The sequence below is a fragment of the Lynx rufus genome, unplaced genomic scaffold (genome assembly GCF_022079265.1).
Source record: "Lynx rufus isolate CCGP_SWC_20201006 ecotype Redwood Valley unplaced genomic scaffold, mLynRuf1.p SCAF_4, whole genome shotgun sequence".
NCBI lineage: Eukaryota > Metazoa > Chordata > Mammalia > Carnivora > Felidae > Lynx > Lynx rufus.
Window position 1 is genome coordinate 170161295 of NW_025814856.1, and position 15912 is coordinate 170177206.

General features: G+C 48.0%; 1 protein-coding gene across 1 annotated transcript in view; it reads right to left on the reverse strand.

Moving 5' to 3' along the window:
- VIPR2 (vasoactive intestinal peptide receptor 2) overlaps positions 1-15912 on the reverse strand; it is a 71043-nt gene that overhangs the window by 13919 nt on the left and 41212 nt on the right. Inside the window, exons 5-6 of the mRNA XM_047095793.1 lie at positions 5551-5648; positions 72-213 (exon numbers count right to left, since the gene is read on the reverse strand). Of these exons, the coding sequence (XP_046951749.1) occupies positions 72-213; positions 5551-5648 (240 nt within the window). The remainder of the gene's footprint in view (positions 1-71; positions 214-5550; positions 5649-15912) is intronic.

The window sequence follows — 15912 nt, forward strand, 5'->3', positions numbered from 1 at the left end:
GGGCTCTGGGGCCGTTCACAAAGGCCACCCTCCCCTCAGTGACAGGATCCTGCTCACAGGGATAGCCTTACCCAGGAGGATGGCTGGTCAGGGCAGTGCAGCGTGCCTGAGCTGGAGTACAGGATATCGTCCTTGACCAACACTGAGATGGCTCTTAGGATGAAGGAGAGGAACAGGTTCAGGTGGATGTAGTTCCGGGTACAATGCAGCTTCCTGTGGTGGGGAAGACAGGGATGAGGGGTGGGGGAGGCAGGGATGAGGGGTGGGGGAGGCAGGGGTGGGGTGGGGGGAGGGTTAGATAATCAACTCAGATGTTGTGAACACATTAACAATTACCTATGTGGCTTTAATCTTAAGGTTTTCTTCTTTTTGTATGGAAGTTACTGTTCCTTACTGTACATTTGGGATGTTTTCAGTTTTGCATTATGGTAACTATTTTCTACATCAAGCTTTTCCTTTATTTCTGATGAGCTCCTCAGGCTGGGGTTGTGAAATAGGATATGATAACACTGTAAAGCAAACGGTGCTGAGTCCGGAGCCTGCAATGGCGTGTGCCCACTTCCAGCTGCCAAGACCCCACCTCCTCACAGCCAATTTCCTGGGAGGCCCATAGCCGTGATCTGCCTTGGAACTCAACTTTAATGATACCTTGCTTCTCTAAAAAGTGCCTGGAACATTTTGTTTCTAATTCTCTTGTACCACTTAAATTCTGCTCTGGAGAACACTTATTTGGGCATTTGATTTGACGTGGACTTTTAATTCAGAGCCCTCAGGAAGCAAGCTTCACACAAGCGCACTCCCACAGTCACTACTAGATCTTTAGGGTTAAGTAAAGGTGCCATTTTTTTTTTTAATTTCTTTTCAATGTTTATTTATTTTTGGGACAGAGAGAGACAGAGCATGAACGGGCAAGGGGCAGAGAGAGAGGGAGACACAGAATCGGAAACAGGCTCCAGGCTCCGAGCCATCAGCCCAGAGCCTGACGCGGGGCTCGAACTCACGGACCGCGAGATCGTGACCTGGCTGAAGTCGGACGCTTAACCGACTGAGCCACCCAGGCGCCCCATAAAGGTGCCATTTTTGAAGTACATTAGAAAACACACCGCAGAAGTCTTGCATGAGAGGCTGGAAAGAAGCAGCTTATCTGACCACCTCCCCCCAAGGGGTCAGTGTGATTTCAGAAAGCCACCTGAGGACTCAGGATTGTGGCCAGAGTGGCCAGGACCTAGAGGACCAAGACCCAGGCGAGAAGGGAGACACCGAGATGCACCCTACGTCCTCCCTCCGCCTCGGGTCTCCTCATGTGAGGCAGCTACCCACACAAGGTGTGCCGTGCTGGGTGAGAGGCCGAGGGATGAGGCGAAAGCAGTGGCTAAGGAAGTAAGGCTGGGAAGAAATGTTAGCGATCTCACGCACTGAGCAACGGCTACTGGGATTCAGGGTCTGCAGGAACAGAGACGCTCCTGGGCTTTAATTAGAAACCCGGGAAGAGCTATGGTCTAGGAACTATGACAAACCAGAAACAACAGACTTCCCAAAGCTTGAGACATGGTCTCAAATCAGCTCAACCCCCGAGTGGCTCAGGGTGATCTGCCCATCTTGCTAGAAAAATTAAATCCTCTCTGTAGCAAGATATCACCCAAAGCCTCTACAATTTAATTATTTGTAATTTCAAAAATGAATTACAAGGCGTGCCGGGAACAGGAGCTAATGATCAAATGCAACAAAAACCCCAGGGAATAGAAGGAGATTCAGATACTGGCATTTCAAGACATGCACTGTCTTGCTCAGATTTACATAGTCAAGAAAACTGATGAAGAGGTAGAGAATTGTCTTAAAGAATGGAATTGATTATAACAATCAAACGGAACACTGAAAACTCAGAAAGAACCCTGAAATGAACAAATAGCTGAGTCTGAGGTTAGATCAGACGTAGTACATGAGAATACTCTGAATTAGAAAACATATCAGTGGAGTAAGTATAGATTAAAGCAGAGACAAAATGAGGGAAATCACAGAAAAAGTGCTTTTTCTGTGGGAATATAAGGGAAAATGGTGAAAACCCTGAACCCATGACAGTACGGTTTGGGAAGAAACAGGAGACAAAAAAGGAAGAAGCAATATTTAAAGAATACTAGGTAAGAATTTTGGGAAACTAGTAAAACCCAGTAACAGATTAAAGGAATGTTATTAACCCCGAGAAGGAGAAATACCAAGGAAACCGCATTAAGTCCCATGATGGTGCAGCTGCTGAAAACCCGAGACCAAACAAAACCCTCGAGGCGTCTGGGGAAAACGACGCATCCCTTCAGTGCAGCAGCAGTGAGACTGGCAGCTGACTTTAAAAAGAAAAACGAGGCTCATGTTTAATGTGATGACAGAAAATAGCTGCCGATAAGGAATTCAACACTCTTGAAAATATTCTCAAATGAAGGCAAAATTAAGGTGATCTCAGGCAATCAAAAACCAGGAGGAGTCATTGCTGGCAGGCCTGTGCTGACAGATACCGAAGGGGGTCGTCAGGCAGAAGGGGAAGGACCCCAGGTGGAGACACGAAATACAGGAAGGAACTCGGGGAAGATGAAGACGTCTCTAAATAGATACTGACTCTAAATGATGGCAACTATAATGACCTATGGCCTTAAAATAGACGTCGGATTAAATACAGCACAAAACACAAAAGGCATGGGTGGGGGTAAGTGGAATTAAAATGTTGTAAAGTCTCGAATTGATGGGGAAGTGGTAAAAATAGCAATTGGAGGTTAACTCCTAGGAGACAAGGATGCGTGTTGCAATTTTGGGGTGATGCCTAGAAGAAGAACAGAATGTATAACAACCTTAAAGGGGAAAATTAATAAAAATATCCAACAAATTGAAGGAAATAGGCAATGCGTGTGAAAGTCTGTTCCTCGCGGGAACAGCTCTCCTGGAAAGCGGCCCCTTTGCCCCACGCTGTCCTGTGCCCACTGCCCCTCGGGCTGGCTGCATTCACTCATCTCTCAAACCACCGTTCTCCCTTCCCTTCCCTTCCCTTCCCTTCCCTTCCCTTCCCTTCCTCTCCCCTCCCCTCCCCTTCTCTCCTTCCCTCCCCTTCCCTTCCCCTCTCCTCTCCTCTCCTCTTCTTTTTTCTCCTTCTCACTCTCTCTCACCCATGACATTCCCCTGAATGCGGTGGGGGGTTTATCGCTGTCACTCAGAGATGAACACACACTAAATCCAAATAAATCACATTTGCTGAGTTTCTTAGCTGAGTCCTTTATCCCTCAGCGCTCAGTGTTAACATTTCACTTCCGAGTAGGGATCTGCACTGGATGAAGGGTGGAGCGGAGACCGTGGCCTCCAGAGAAGCCGCGCTGGAGCCCGCTCAGGCTCGGGGGCTAGAACGGAACCCCAACAACTCCCGAGGGTGGAGGGAGGGGCGGGCGGTGGCGCATCTGTCCAGTTCTGCAAGCTGGGTGCTCGGCACCTCTGCGGGCTGCCCTCCTCTCGCGGGTAGGACGGGGACAGCAGTGGCACTTCCCTGCCTGAGCTAACGTAAGGACTGAGTTAATAAACACCTGTAGAGTGTGTGGTGTGGTCTGTGTTAGCAACCGGCGCGGTTACTCCCGGGCTCGTGGGATTGGAGCTGCTTTGTCAAGTGCCTGGACCTCACACGTACTCAAAGATGGCGGCTGCGACGACCACCCAGCGAATCCCACGCAAAACTAGGTCGTGTGTTTGTTATTCAAGTCTATGCTGCACTTTGGACTTGGCGTAGGAGATACGTCACGCCGTTTCTGTGTTTGTAAAAGAAGAACGTGGTTACTTCATGCTTTCTTAGCTATGAGGCCACTATGAACAGCAAGTGTTCCACGACTGTAAGTAATTCTGTTTCCTGAGTGGCATTACTGGGTTGGAAATGGAGTTAGTTTTACAGTTGGGAGTTTGAAATCGACACTTGTGGCATGGGACACATAAGCGCAGCTGACAGATGGAGGCAGCAGCGTAAGCGCCTCTGTGGCCCAAGGTGGAGGCGGACCTGAGGGCTTGCACATCAGCTCTGGACACTTTTCCTGGCGGCCGTGACACTCCGAACCAGCAGCAGAATGACACCGAAGCAGACATGTCCTTTCCTAACCAAGTGTCACCAGTGGGTGACTAACGAGGCCCATGTATAAAAGACTGTTTGATACTCATGATGCCATCTGAGATTCTCTTAAGGACCCACATCCACATTTGCAAAACTTCCAAAATGCCATTAGGCTGGCTAATTCAGTATGTCATGTATCACAAACCTGAGAGAAATCGCCAATGCCACGGATACGGATTGTTCAAGATGGGAACTCTTTAAACATAAGCTGAAATTCTTCTAGTTCAAGTTACTCTTATCGAGTCACCAGCTTACCTCCCTACATTTTTCCTTTCTTTTTCTTTAATCTTTAACCATTTGAAGATTTAAAAATACATAATAAAATACGAAAGATAGAACAGATATCAATGTTGCACCAGAGTTGTTCCTTTTCTTTTCAGAACTAGAATATGATGGTGACTACCCCACACGGTTCTGGATTAAAGGTACTGACGTACTCTTTCTGAGAATTACTACCCTCTAGATATGTTTGAGATGCCTGAAAAAAATAAACGACTTTATTACATTTGAAGGGATTCTCAGCTGCGTTCTTCATCAGTTTTCACTTGTTTACTTCCAAGTATGGATCTCCTAATGGGCTGTCTGTTAGTTTCTAAAATATTCCATTTGTTTTATCTTTGATTTTATCTGAATACTGGCCAACGTTTGAACTAATCTGTGTGAAGATAAATAAGATTAAATCCTTGTTAAAATAAGTGGGATATCATCCAGTTTATTTAGTGCTAGTGATACTCAAGCTTTTCAAGCCAGAAGCTTCTGTTCTGAAACCAAAGCCTCTAACTCTGACCAACCAGCTGTATACAGTGTATGTTGTTAGTTACTGAAAAGACCTACCAGCGGTTCAGGTCGGGGGGAACTCTAACCTCACCAGCAGGGGAATAACGCAAAATTTAGAGTGCTGACTGCATGCCACAGAGCTTCACTAGCACCCACACTTTACAGGTCATAGACAGGTTAAGTAATTTGTCCAAGGTCACACAGCTACTAAGAGACTGACCCAGGATTTGAACCCAGGCAGTCTGACCCTTGCTTTCATATTCTTGACCACAGTGTAGTGTCTCTTAATAAAGCACTGATGCCCCAAACGTAGCTGCTTTCTGAGTAGCAAGGGCGAGATCACATTGCTTCTGTATTTTCAAAAGATTTGCACAATGGCTAACATTCAGTAAACAGCAGTTGAACTGAATTCTTGTCCAAAGGCAGTATTATCTCTTTATATAAGAAATGCAGAATAGTTAAATAAAAATGTAAATATTAGCATCATATTTCACACAAGCATTCCCCGAGGGAGTTTTATTGATTTAACACACAGAGAGAGGGCTTGGAGGCAGTGACCTTCTGTCCTCCTCTGATGGGCCTAGACGGCTTAAATGGACAATTTCTGGTCTCAGACTGCAGAACTGCTCATTTCTGATACTTACCTGAAGAGGCAAAGAATTATGCTTCCGGTTGTCAGGGAAATCAGGGAGACACTGTAGCCCAGCGTGTAAATGGCTTTCACCAGAACATAAAACGCAATCTGCAGAAAGAAAAACACACATGTGAGCTTTTGGTGGCCAGCAGTGGACAAGGCATAGGTTCCCACATCCGGCCACATGCTTCCTTTCATGCAGGGCTCTTGGCTGCTGATGGCCGGGCACATGAGAGACAGTGTCACTTCACAGCCCACCTCCATTCTTCTTAACGCTTATTCATTTTTGAGAGACAGAGATAGAATCCGAGCGGAGGAGGGGCAGAGGGAGAGGGAGACAGAATCTGAAGCAAGTTCCAGGCTCCGAGCTGTTAGAGCCTGACGCGGGGCTTGAATCCACGAACCATGAGATCCTGACCTGAGCCGAAGTCATATGCTTACCCGACTGAGCCACTCAGGTGCCCAAGCCCACCTCCATTCTGAACCCAGACATTTTATTCACCTCTTTAAATGCCCACCTTTTTCCTTAAAATTCATCGTGGATGACTTTGTATGGAGCAAGGAGAAGACTGACCTGAAGGGGTTCCCAGCTTCACTGTCTGATCACTGTTCTGCTGCTGAGACCAGAGGGGTTTGGAGGGGTGCTTCCTGTGAGAGAGCCCCAGCAACCACAGGAACTGGCTGGTTTTGCAAACGTGTTCTGACCTAACTGGGTTTACACTGCCCTGGGCCCTGGGAGTGGGGACCACGGGACATTCTGCACTGGCCCTGATTTCTCCATAGCCTGGTTCACACCAGCTTAGTTCTAAACTGTGGAGAGGGGTTGTGCCCACCAGGGACACACTGAGCAGAGCTCTCACCCTGGGGTCATTGAGCTAACTCGGGTGCAGGCTGGGGCAGCAGGGGTGGCCCGATGAGGCCTTTGCTCCTGCAGCTTCACGGGGCTCGGCCACCACCGCAGGCCAGCGGACCCCTGTAGGCTGGCCTGCACCCACCACCCATCCCCTGTGTTGTTCTTAACATCAAGGTGATGACTTCAACAAGGGTTTTCCCTCTCTGTTACCCTTGTTATTGGAGTCTCAATACTGAGTAATGACATATTTCAGAAGTAAACTATAATATTTGGAAAAATGAGTTTCTAGTTAAGATTTAATGAGAAAATGAAATAAATTAGTCTAGACTCTCAAATAGTTCAGGCAATCAAGGTTAGTTTGAAGTTCGACCTTGGAAGCAAATGTATTATCTGATATCAGGAGGATTTTTCCTTGAACCTTAAGATGCAAACCAAGATCCCCGTTTTAAACTTTAAGGAGTCTGCACCTGTGATGACACTGTTGGCATTCTTTTTAGCTCAAGAAGAGAGGCGAGGGCATGCTGGCATTCTGAAAGTGTGTTTGAAAACTCTAATTTTAAGTCTTTGTCCATTTTCTATTCTCTGTACTGAGTGAGGGATTATAAATAGGACTGGGGATTTTGTTTTGTGGTCAGAGTTCACATTAAATAACGGAAAATGCAATATTTTAAACCTACCAAAAGCATAGAAAACAATATAATGTATACATATCATATAATATCTAATATATACATAACATGTAATACGTTACATACATATTAATATAATACATCTACATATCTATAATATACGTTATATGTTATATACATATAATACATCTATAATATACCTACCAACAGTCACCAAAACCAGGACGACAATTGAGTCAGACCCCGGGGATGCCCCAGGTAACCACTTTGCTTATGCTGGGGTGCTGACCCCCGTGATGCCCTCACAGGGTGTGTGCATGTGATCTGTACCTCGTGCTATTGCTCTGATGTTTTAGTTTTATTCTGTGCACGTGCTGCGTGTAACTTTTGTCTCCCCGTCAACTGTGTTATTTGCTGTCCGGTATTTACTTTACCTTGTTTTTTAGTGCCTTCTGCCTAATTTTACCATTGCTTAAAATTTTTTTTTATGTTTTTAATTTTATTTTTGACAGAGAGAGAGACAGAGCGTGAGCAGGGGAGGGGCAAAGAGAGAGGAGACACAGAATCTGAAACAGGTTCCAGGCTCTGAGCTGTCAGCACAGAGCCCAATGCAGGACACGAACCCACGAGCTGTGAGATCATGACCTGAGCCAAAGTCAGACGCTTAACCAACTGAGCCCCCCAGACGTCCCTACTGTTGCTTTAAATAGTCAAGTCTTTGCTAGGCTTCCTTATCTATCTATCTATCTATCTATCATCTATCTATTTATGCTGACATTATTTCTTGATTCTCAGTTCTTCTTTCTGGCTTCATAGTCTCCCCTGAAGCACATTCCTTGGGCATTTTTAATGAGGGTTTGCTGGTTGTGGATCCTGTTGGCTTGTTTTTCTGAGATGTCTCCTTCCCTTTCATTTTTGGGTGGAAGTTCAGCTTCAGCACGGTCTGAGTGGACGGTCATCTTCTCCAGGCCCTTGGAAGGCACCTGCTGTCTGTCCTGCTGCTCTTGTGCATGCAGGGGGCCGTCTGTTCTTGGTCTCTGGCATTTTCTGGCATCGGCACCATTGCCTGGCCGTGGCCTTCTCTCTGTATTTGGGGTGATCCTGCTCTCCGCATTGGAGAACTGGTGCATCACCCGGGCTGTTAGCCATGGCATGTTCTCCTGCCAGGCCTGCCGTCAGACTGACCAGCTGTCCTCCCGAGTGGTTCCCTCTCCCTACCGCATCCGGTGCTGCGTCCCTGGTGCCCACACTCCTCACTGCAGAGCCTGCCTCTGAGCTCCTATGTAATATATCTTCCTGACTTTTATTTTTAGGTCGATTTTTTCCCAGATAAGGTCTGGCTACAGCATCTTGTTTCAGGTTTATATTTTTAATTTCCACTTTTTCAAAAACATTTCAGATGCACTCATGCCTGCTCACTTCATTATCTGAAGCTTTGAGGATGTAGCCTCACTTTGGTACCTGCAGACTTGCACACACAGTGGCTCCTTCTTTGTGTAGTTTGTGCACTGGGGAGACAAGCTTGTCCTCGGACTTGATCTGTGGACAGCTTGGGTGAAGATGAGGCCTGGGTGAAGATGCTTCCTTCCAGAAGCACCTGTGTACTGGAGCCGGGCATCCCCGCTGCGTCCAGTTCAGGACACTTTACGTGAATGTCCCAGCTTAGGGTTTCTGTACCAGGCAGAAGACACAAATGGGAAAACCCAGCTTTCGGGGGGACACACCTGTGGTGACAGATTTTTAGATTTTCCTCCTGGAAAGCAAATGCAGGTAAGAAAATTTTCTTTGTCACCTCCGTGGTCTGATTTTTGGTCTAGCTCTCCACTCCAGCCGCCCACCACCATCTGCACTGGGAAGCCGTTCATCCCAGCTCTTCATGATGACCCAGCAGTTGCCCTGGGAACCAGCCGCCCCTGTTGCCTGGCACCTGTTCTCAGCTCTTTTATTGAGATTTTTTTTTTTTTTTTTTTACTTTCTTGAAATCTCAGCTGTGCATTTTAAAGCAGCATTGTTATACCTTACTTAGTATTTTTGGGTGATTTGTAGTGGGAAGTTTTTACCCCCAATTTCTTATGTAAGATTTTTATTTCTTGCTGAACTTGTGGTATTACTGGTTAATTTAATTCATTCTGCTCAACCCATTACTGAGCACTTAATTGGAACCAGACACTGAGCAAGGTGCTTTGGGTACAGGATGAGTGAGAGAAGGGCCCCACCCACGAGGAACAGGACACAATGCATGAGCTGGACATTGAGATAGGTATGAATTAAGACATTTTTATGTGTTCACTAAAAAAAAAAAAAGGAATAAGAAAAAAAAGAGGAATATACACATTTCAATTTATATTACTTTGCTTAAAGCTGGTTTAGATTTTCCCCATCTTATGTTTTCAATCACTTAAGAAGGGTTAATTTGGTCATTTGCAAATTGCCTCTGCTAAGGCCTTTGCAAAGCAGAGCAGACCCCAGGGCGAGCTAGAGACCTCAGTGGAAGGCAGCACTGGGGAAGTCTCACAGAACAAAGCACAGAACAGCCATGTAGCAACAACTGAGAACCGTGATTACGTGCAGCGTGCAGTGCTTAGCAGACAGGAAACTTTCACACAGCCGACTTTTAAGAGAATGAGGCAAATCACAAGAAAATCGGGGGTGTCTGCAGGATGACAACTTTTGGGGTTTCTTCTGGGTGCACCCAAACTCCTGTAACGCCACCTATGTGGACAGAACTGAAGAATAAAAATTAATGTTTAGAACATGAACCCTGAAGGACTGTGTGGAGTTTTCCATCTTTGATGTAAGTTTAAATTTATTTTCACTAGAAGTGGCTAAAACCAGCTAAGTGGTTTCAAGAACCGCACAGAGGGTCTACACAGGTGCTTTTGTCCCCAGGTTCCAGGGTCTTCCCAGGTCCTACCTCCCAAACCAGCTTTCTTCCCTGGGGGTCCCAAGTTAGACCCTCTGCCTCAGCCCCTGAGAGACCGCACATCCCCCATTTGGGGCCTTCTGAGTAAATGCTTGTTTCCGAGAGGCTCCATGATCCTTGGTCCATCTCGTCATGAATACTGACTTACATTCTGCATGATTCCCAGCTGCTCTTAGAGTGATGTCCAGACCCATTCTCACACCCAACTTTGACCCAGGGCCCTGGACTCCCCCTTGCCCACCAAGGGAGTTAAGCCAACAAGAAGGAAACCTTAAATATTAGAAAGAGCGTTCACAAGAGAACAGATGGAAAGGCTTTATCCTTTTACTCTGGGTCCAGATAAGACAAATGAAGAGTCATATGAGCTCCCAAGTGTTTTGATAAGTTGGAATTCACTGTGTATAAAAAACAGGAACAAAAGGCACAGTTATATTGCCCAGCACATTGCAGAGAATCATTAAGTATTTGTGGGATGAATGAGTGACTGCACTGTCAGAGTAGAGAACATAGGTAAATAGAACAGACACAAATAATCAGATCTATAAAATCTTGTTTTTAAAGCCCATGGGACATGCTATGTATGATCGTAAAACTGAAAAGAGCAATGCAACTAATGAATATCCAACTTTTTTCTTAAATACACTTTTTGATTTTTTGTTTGTTTATTTTTGAGAGAGAGAGAGAGAGAAAGAGAGCATGAGCAGGGAAGGGGCAGAGAGAGAGGGAAACAGAGGATCCGAAGCAGGATCTGCGCTGACAGCAGGGAGCCCGATGCAGGGTTCGAACTCACGAGCTGTAAGATCACGACCTGAGCTGAAGTGGGACGCTTAACCGACTGAGCCACCCAGGCACCCCTTAAATACACTTTTAAAGAATAAAATTAGAACTAGAAAAACAGTAATTCATTTGAAAAATTTTGAATGGGAGCATTTCATAACAAATGTGTCAAAATTATAATCAGAGGCATAATTACGGCCTTAAATGTCGTTGTTAATAAATTAGAAGATAAAGCATCAACGAAAGAAGCCAGAAAAACAACGGAATGAGCCAAGTAAGACAAGAAGGCAGTAATGATAGAAACACAAGTCAGAATCAGTAGGCCGGGGCTCCCCAGGAAACAAGCCCACGAGGACACAAGTTTTCGAGTGTTTATCTGACGTAAGTATGAAAAGCCTAGAACAGCGAGGACTCTATAAATCGTTGACATAAGTAAGTTAGGAAATGGTCAGACTTACAACACCACAGAGTGGTTTTTTTTCTGTATAGGCCAAGATGAGATATGCAGTTGCCAAGTATCTAAAGGGGAAAAATAATGAGAAACAAATATCTAAATTGTATTTTATACACACACTCACATGTTTTAATTAAAGTACTAAACTCTGTGCTAACAAAGTCAAGATTTTAAGAAAATGGATAATACTCTGGAAGCGTAAAAATGATCACAACAGGTTTAAGGAAAACCTAAAAATATCAATAACCAATGAAGACCTTTTTAAAAAGTTGATGACATACAATCTGTAAAAGTGACACTGGACCCAGCGGCTTTAACAGGTGAGTCCTTCCATATTGTCTAAGCCAAATTGTCCCTGGGATGCAAAAATTGTTCCAGAGCATAATAACAAAGGAAAAGCACATTTTATTTATGAAACTATCATAAGTCTGGTGTCAAATCCAGACAATATACTAAAACAAACAATAAAAATAAACAAAACTTACAGACTAATTTCACTAATGTCTGCAGAGGGAAAAGTCTCCCATAACTGTGCTCTCCCCGGCTACGCCTCCCTGAGCGGCCCGCGCTCCGCTCCGTGTCTCAGCCTCACGCCCTGCCCTTTGTGGCACATCTACCTCCCCTCGGGATGGATGGGCCTCTGTCCACCAGCCCTTGCTGGACTCCTAGCATCATTCCCTCCTTGTCCCTCTCCTCCTTCTCCAAAGTGTTGATGGGTCCCCATGTGGCTCCTGCTCTCCCCCCTCCACACACTCTCTCTGCAGGGTCTCAGCGGCTACATGCAGTGCTGACTCAGAAACCGGAACGTCTAGGCCTGACTTCTCTGGCACTTCCAGGCATTCTGTCCTCTGGCCTTCTAGAACTTTCTACTTATGCATTTCTAGGCGTCTCACATTCAGCATGCTTGAAAACTAATGCACGAACACACCCCTCTTCTGCAGCACTTGGCCTTAAATCTGGCCCTCCTAATGCCCACCCCATTTCCCGACATCAGCACAGCAATTCAGGGTTGTCTCTATGTGCGGTCTGTCACACACACTTTCAAGCAGTCAGCAACCCCTACCACGCAGGGGAGGGGCAGTCTGACTCTGAGCTTGCTTCCTTCCCATCCATGCGGCACACACCCTCTGTGTTCTGTCTACCCTGTGGCAGTGGTCCTGTGGCCCACAGAGCAAGCTTCCACACCGGCCGTTTTCAAGCTTGGATGCAGGTGAGAACTTCCTGGCGCCCCCTTGCTGGTCTTGGTGGGGCCTAGGCTCCCAGGTGACTTTAGTGTGCATCTGGGTCTGAGAACCGTGATACCAATGGTTCTCCCAGTGTGACCCCCCAGACGAGCAGAGACAGCAGCACCCAGGAACTTGTTGAGATGCAAACTCTCTGACCCACCTGTCCCCACCTGCCCCAGAATCAGAACCCCGGAAGGTGCAGTCCTCCAGGTGAATCTGATGCAGCTCTGCTTCTGGAACCTCTGGTCTACACTGCAGACAGGGGTGAAATGTAAGTGCGACCTTCCCTGTCTCTGCTTCAAACCCCACACAGAGGCTGCTTGTGAGCGAAGCCATAACGAGGTCCCTACTGGCCCTCCTCAACCTTGCGCCCCCTACAATGAGCTGGGAGCAAGTGCCAGCCACACGCTGTGTCCCTGCATTTCCATCTTTATTCTCCTACCCGCCCTCAGCAGTTTTTGTGAGGGGCCCCTCCGCTGGGAAGCCACCCTCCCTGGTCCTCTCCTGCCCTCATGAGGTTACGCTGCAGTGGCCGGAGCTCCGTGAGAACAGGCACAACTCCTGTCCCCTTCCCGACCCAGCCTGCAGTGGGCCCCTGGGAACCCGAGGTGCAAAGCCTTTATGGTTTTCAAATCTCTTGTTACCATGTCATCCGATCTTGAGACTGCAGGGAAACAGGCCGGGGTGACTGTCTCTGCCGAGCAGAAAGGGAACTGCAGCTCTAGGGCAGTGAATAAGTGGCGTGGGAGGGGTGGGTTTGGTCGCCTGGTGCTGACCCCCAAATCTTGGTCCTTCCATGGGAAGTGGGAAGGACAGCACCACGCCCTTTTTCTCAAAGACTCGGTGACTTAGCACTGGAGTGGGGAGCTTGACCGTGGAACTGCCTGACCTCTGGGCCTTCCCTGAGGGTTTTCACAGGAGCATCTGGGGGTTACATCGGGGTGAACGCAGAGCTCATTAAGCACAGCGAACAGATAAGTGTGAAGTGACTAAATCAGAGTGGCTTCAGTGCCCACAGGAGACCGGAGCTGCCTGGGCCTCTGATGTGGCCGCCCTCTCCTTGCCTAGTGGACACGCGCTTCTTCCAGATCAAAGTTATGTCTCTGCGGGGCTTCACACATCTCTCAGATTCTGATTCTTGCACTTCTTTCAGATTTTCCCAAGACTAAGGAGGGGTCAGGGCCGTTTGGCCACAGCTCTGCTCCCTGAAGACCTCTGTCGATGGGCACCGATGGGAGAGAAATGTGGCTCCATTTCCGCATGCAGGTGAAGTGATACGTTCTGGCCGTGCCGTCTGACTGTGGATTTAGCCACCACGGGTCAATCAAGTGGGCGAACTGGCTTTGTTTTTCCCTCCAGGGAGTGGACGTAACGGATGTCCCGTTCTTAGCTGCCAGTGCCGTCCTGCCCTGAGGCAGCGCGAGAGCCGGGGCTCAGGGGACCTGAGGTGGGTGTGCCAGGATGATGATGGAGGCGAGGGAGCAGGGCCCCGGCTCGCCGTCCCTGTGCACCAGTGGCCGACAAGGAAGCATCTCCATCTGAAGAGATCCCGACTGAAGACCTCAACGTCCGATGCTTCAGAACCTGTGATTTCACTTTCACAAACACTCGCTTTCATGTTTGCTTTGGTCTTTTTAACATGGTCTTGTTTCCCCACAGACAGCTCCCGGGTGTGGACACAAGGGGCCTGGTGGGAAGAGCCTGGCCGGCGGAGGGAACCCATAAATGACGTCGCAGTGTTCTCTGACACAGAAAGGGCTGCAGATACTTCGGGCACTGAGTGCCACGGCACGGGGACGCCCTGCAGGCCGAGCGACCAGCGGCCATGTTTCACGCCCTTCTGCATGAGTGCCAGGATAATCCCAGGTCCCCTGCGGATGTAGAGCCATGTGTTATGATCACATATTTGGGGCTGATTTACTTGGAAAAGGTTTTCATCATCATCATCATCATCATCATCACAACATTGGGAAGTGAGACAAAACAGTCCAGGAATACTTTCCTGTCTCAATACTTCTGAGAAGCCAGAGGCTCTGGAGGAGCGTGTGGTGGGCAGTGGTGGTGACGGGACCCTCCGCTCTGAGTCACTTCTGAGTCATGCAGGCAGGATCTATGCTCAGCTTTCGGCTGGCGGTCCTGCCTGGGAGGCAGTGACGTCCCAGCCAGGGGCCGGGTTGGCCTTTCCCCATCAGCCTGTCACCGGGGCTGCTCCCACAGCAGCTGTGGTGGACAAGGTGATTTCTATGTCTTCTTCTAATTTTCCACGAATGCACGTGTGCTGGTGCTACAAGGGCAGACAGGGCCCTTCTCAAAACGCAGAAGCCCAGCCAGTGTTTTCCAAACAGTGAGTCATCACGAGGGTGACCACCCACTCCGATTTGCCCCGGGGCCAGGCCTGGCTTGCATCTGGTATCCTGGAGTAATTATTAATAGCTCCTCCTTTCTCTCTCGAAGGGCCAGGTTTGGCTGACATATGATGCAGTCACCCTATTTATAACCCGTTAGTAGGTTATGTGATCCATTTAGTGGGCAGTGACCAACGTTTGACGAAGAGTAGCAGAGAAAGTGTGGTTTTGTGAATGTTTGTGCTGGGTTGCAGTGTGAAATGGATTTCCAACTGTGCACTTTAATCAAAGGCGTTGGAAGCCCCTTGGCTAGACCAGAGACTCGTGACTCAGCAGTCTCAGAAGCTTTCTGGTAAGAGCTGCACCCACCTCTCACCTCTCCCTTCAGCAAACTCAAGAGACGGACACTCAGCTGTGTTTTCTTCTGAACTTACTGATGCCTTCATCACACGCATCACTGTCTGGAAAGCAATGGTCTCCCAGAACCCTCTTAGTGAAGATTAACCTGCCCATCAGCAAGTACCCCTCTGCACCAGCGGCAGAAGAAACAGCTCTCAGATAGAGAGCGTGTGTCTCAGGATGGGGCCCACACGGCTCCTGTCCTTAAGGTACACAAAGTCCTGTTGATAAACAAGACCAACACACGCCTGAAACATGAACGAGTCGCTGCTAACCTGCCTTTCTAACTCTGAATTCAGGCTGCGTGGCCGAGGCTTGAGCAGGAGCAAGAAGTAGGTGGTGGGAGGCGGGACCTTGGGTGGGGAAGGACAATGGTGCAGGTCCAGGCTGGAGGGAAGGGCAAGCTGGGGGGACGCTGGGCAGGAGGAGCAGGGATGTCCGGTCCCCAAGCGACAGCACTGGTGACGCTCACTCTGCTTCTCCCTGACTCCAGGACTCGCACATTCCATTCCCCCCAGGTGGCCGCAGGCAGGGGTTGAGGGCGGTGCTTGCTTCACTCTGCAGGACACCCCGGATGTGCCAGCAGGTCCAGGGGCTTTCGCCTTGGGGTGGCTTCTGGGCATGAAACCACCTATTTTCAGGGGGAGTGTGGTCCAAGGTTCCATTTATTTCCTGACTGAAAGGCAGAACACCAAAGCCCCTGCCCGAGACTTACACCTTGTCTCAAGATGCAGGATGAAGCCCAGGATCGCGTGTTGTAAAATGT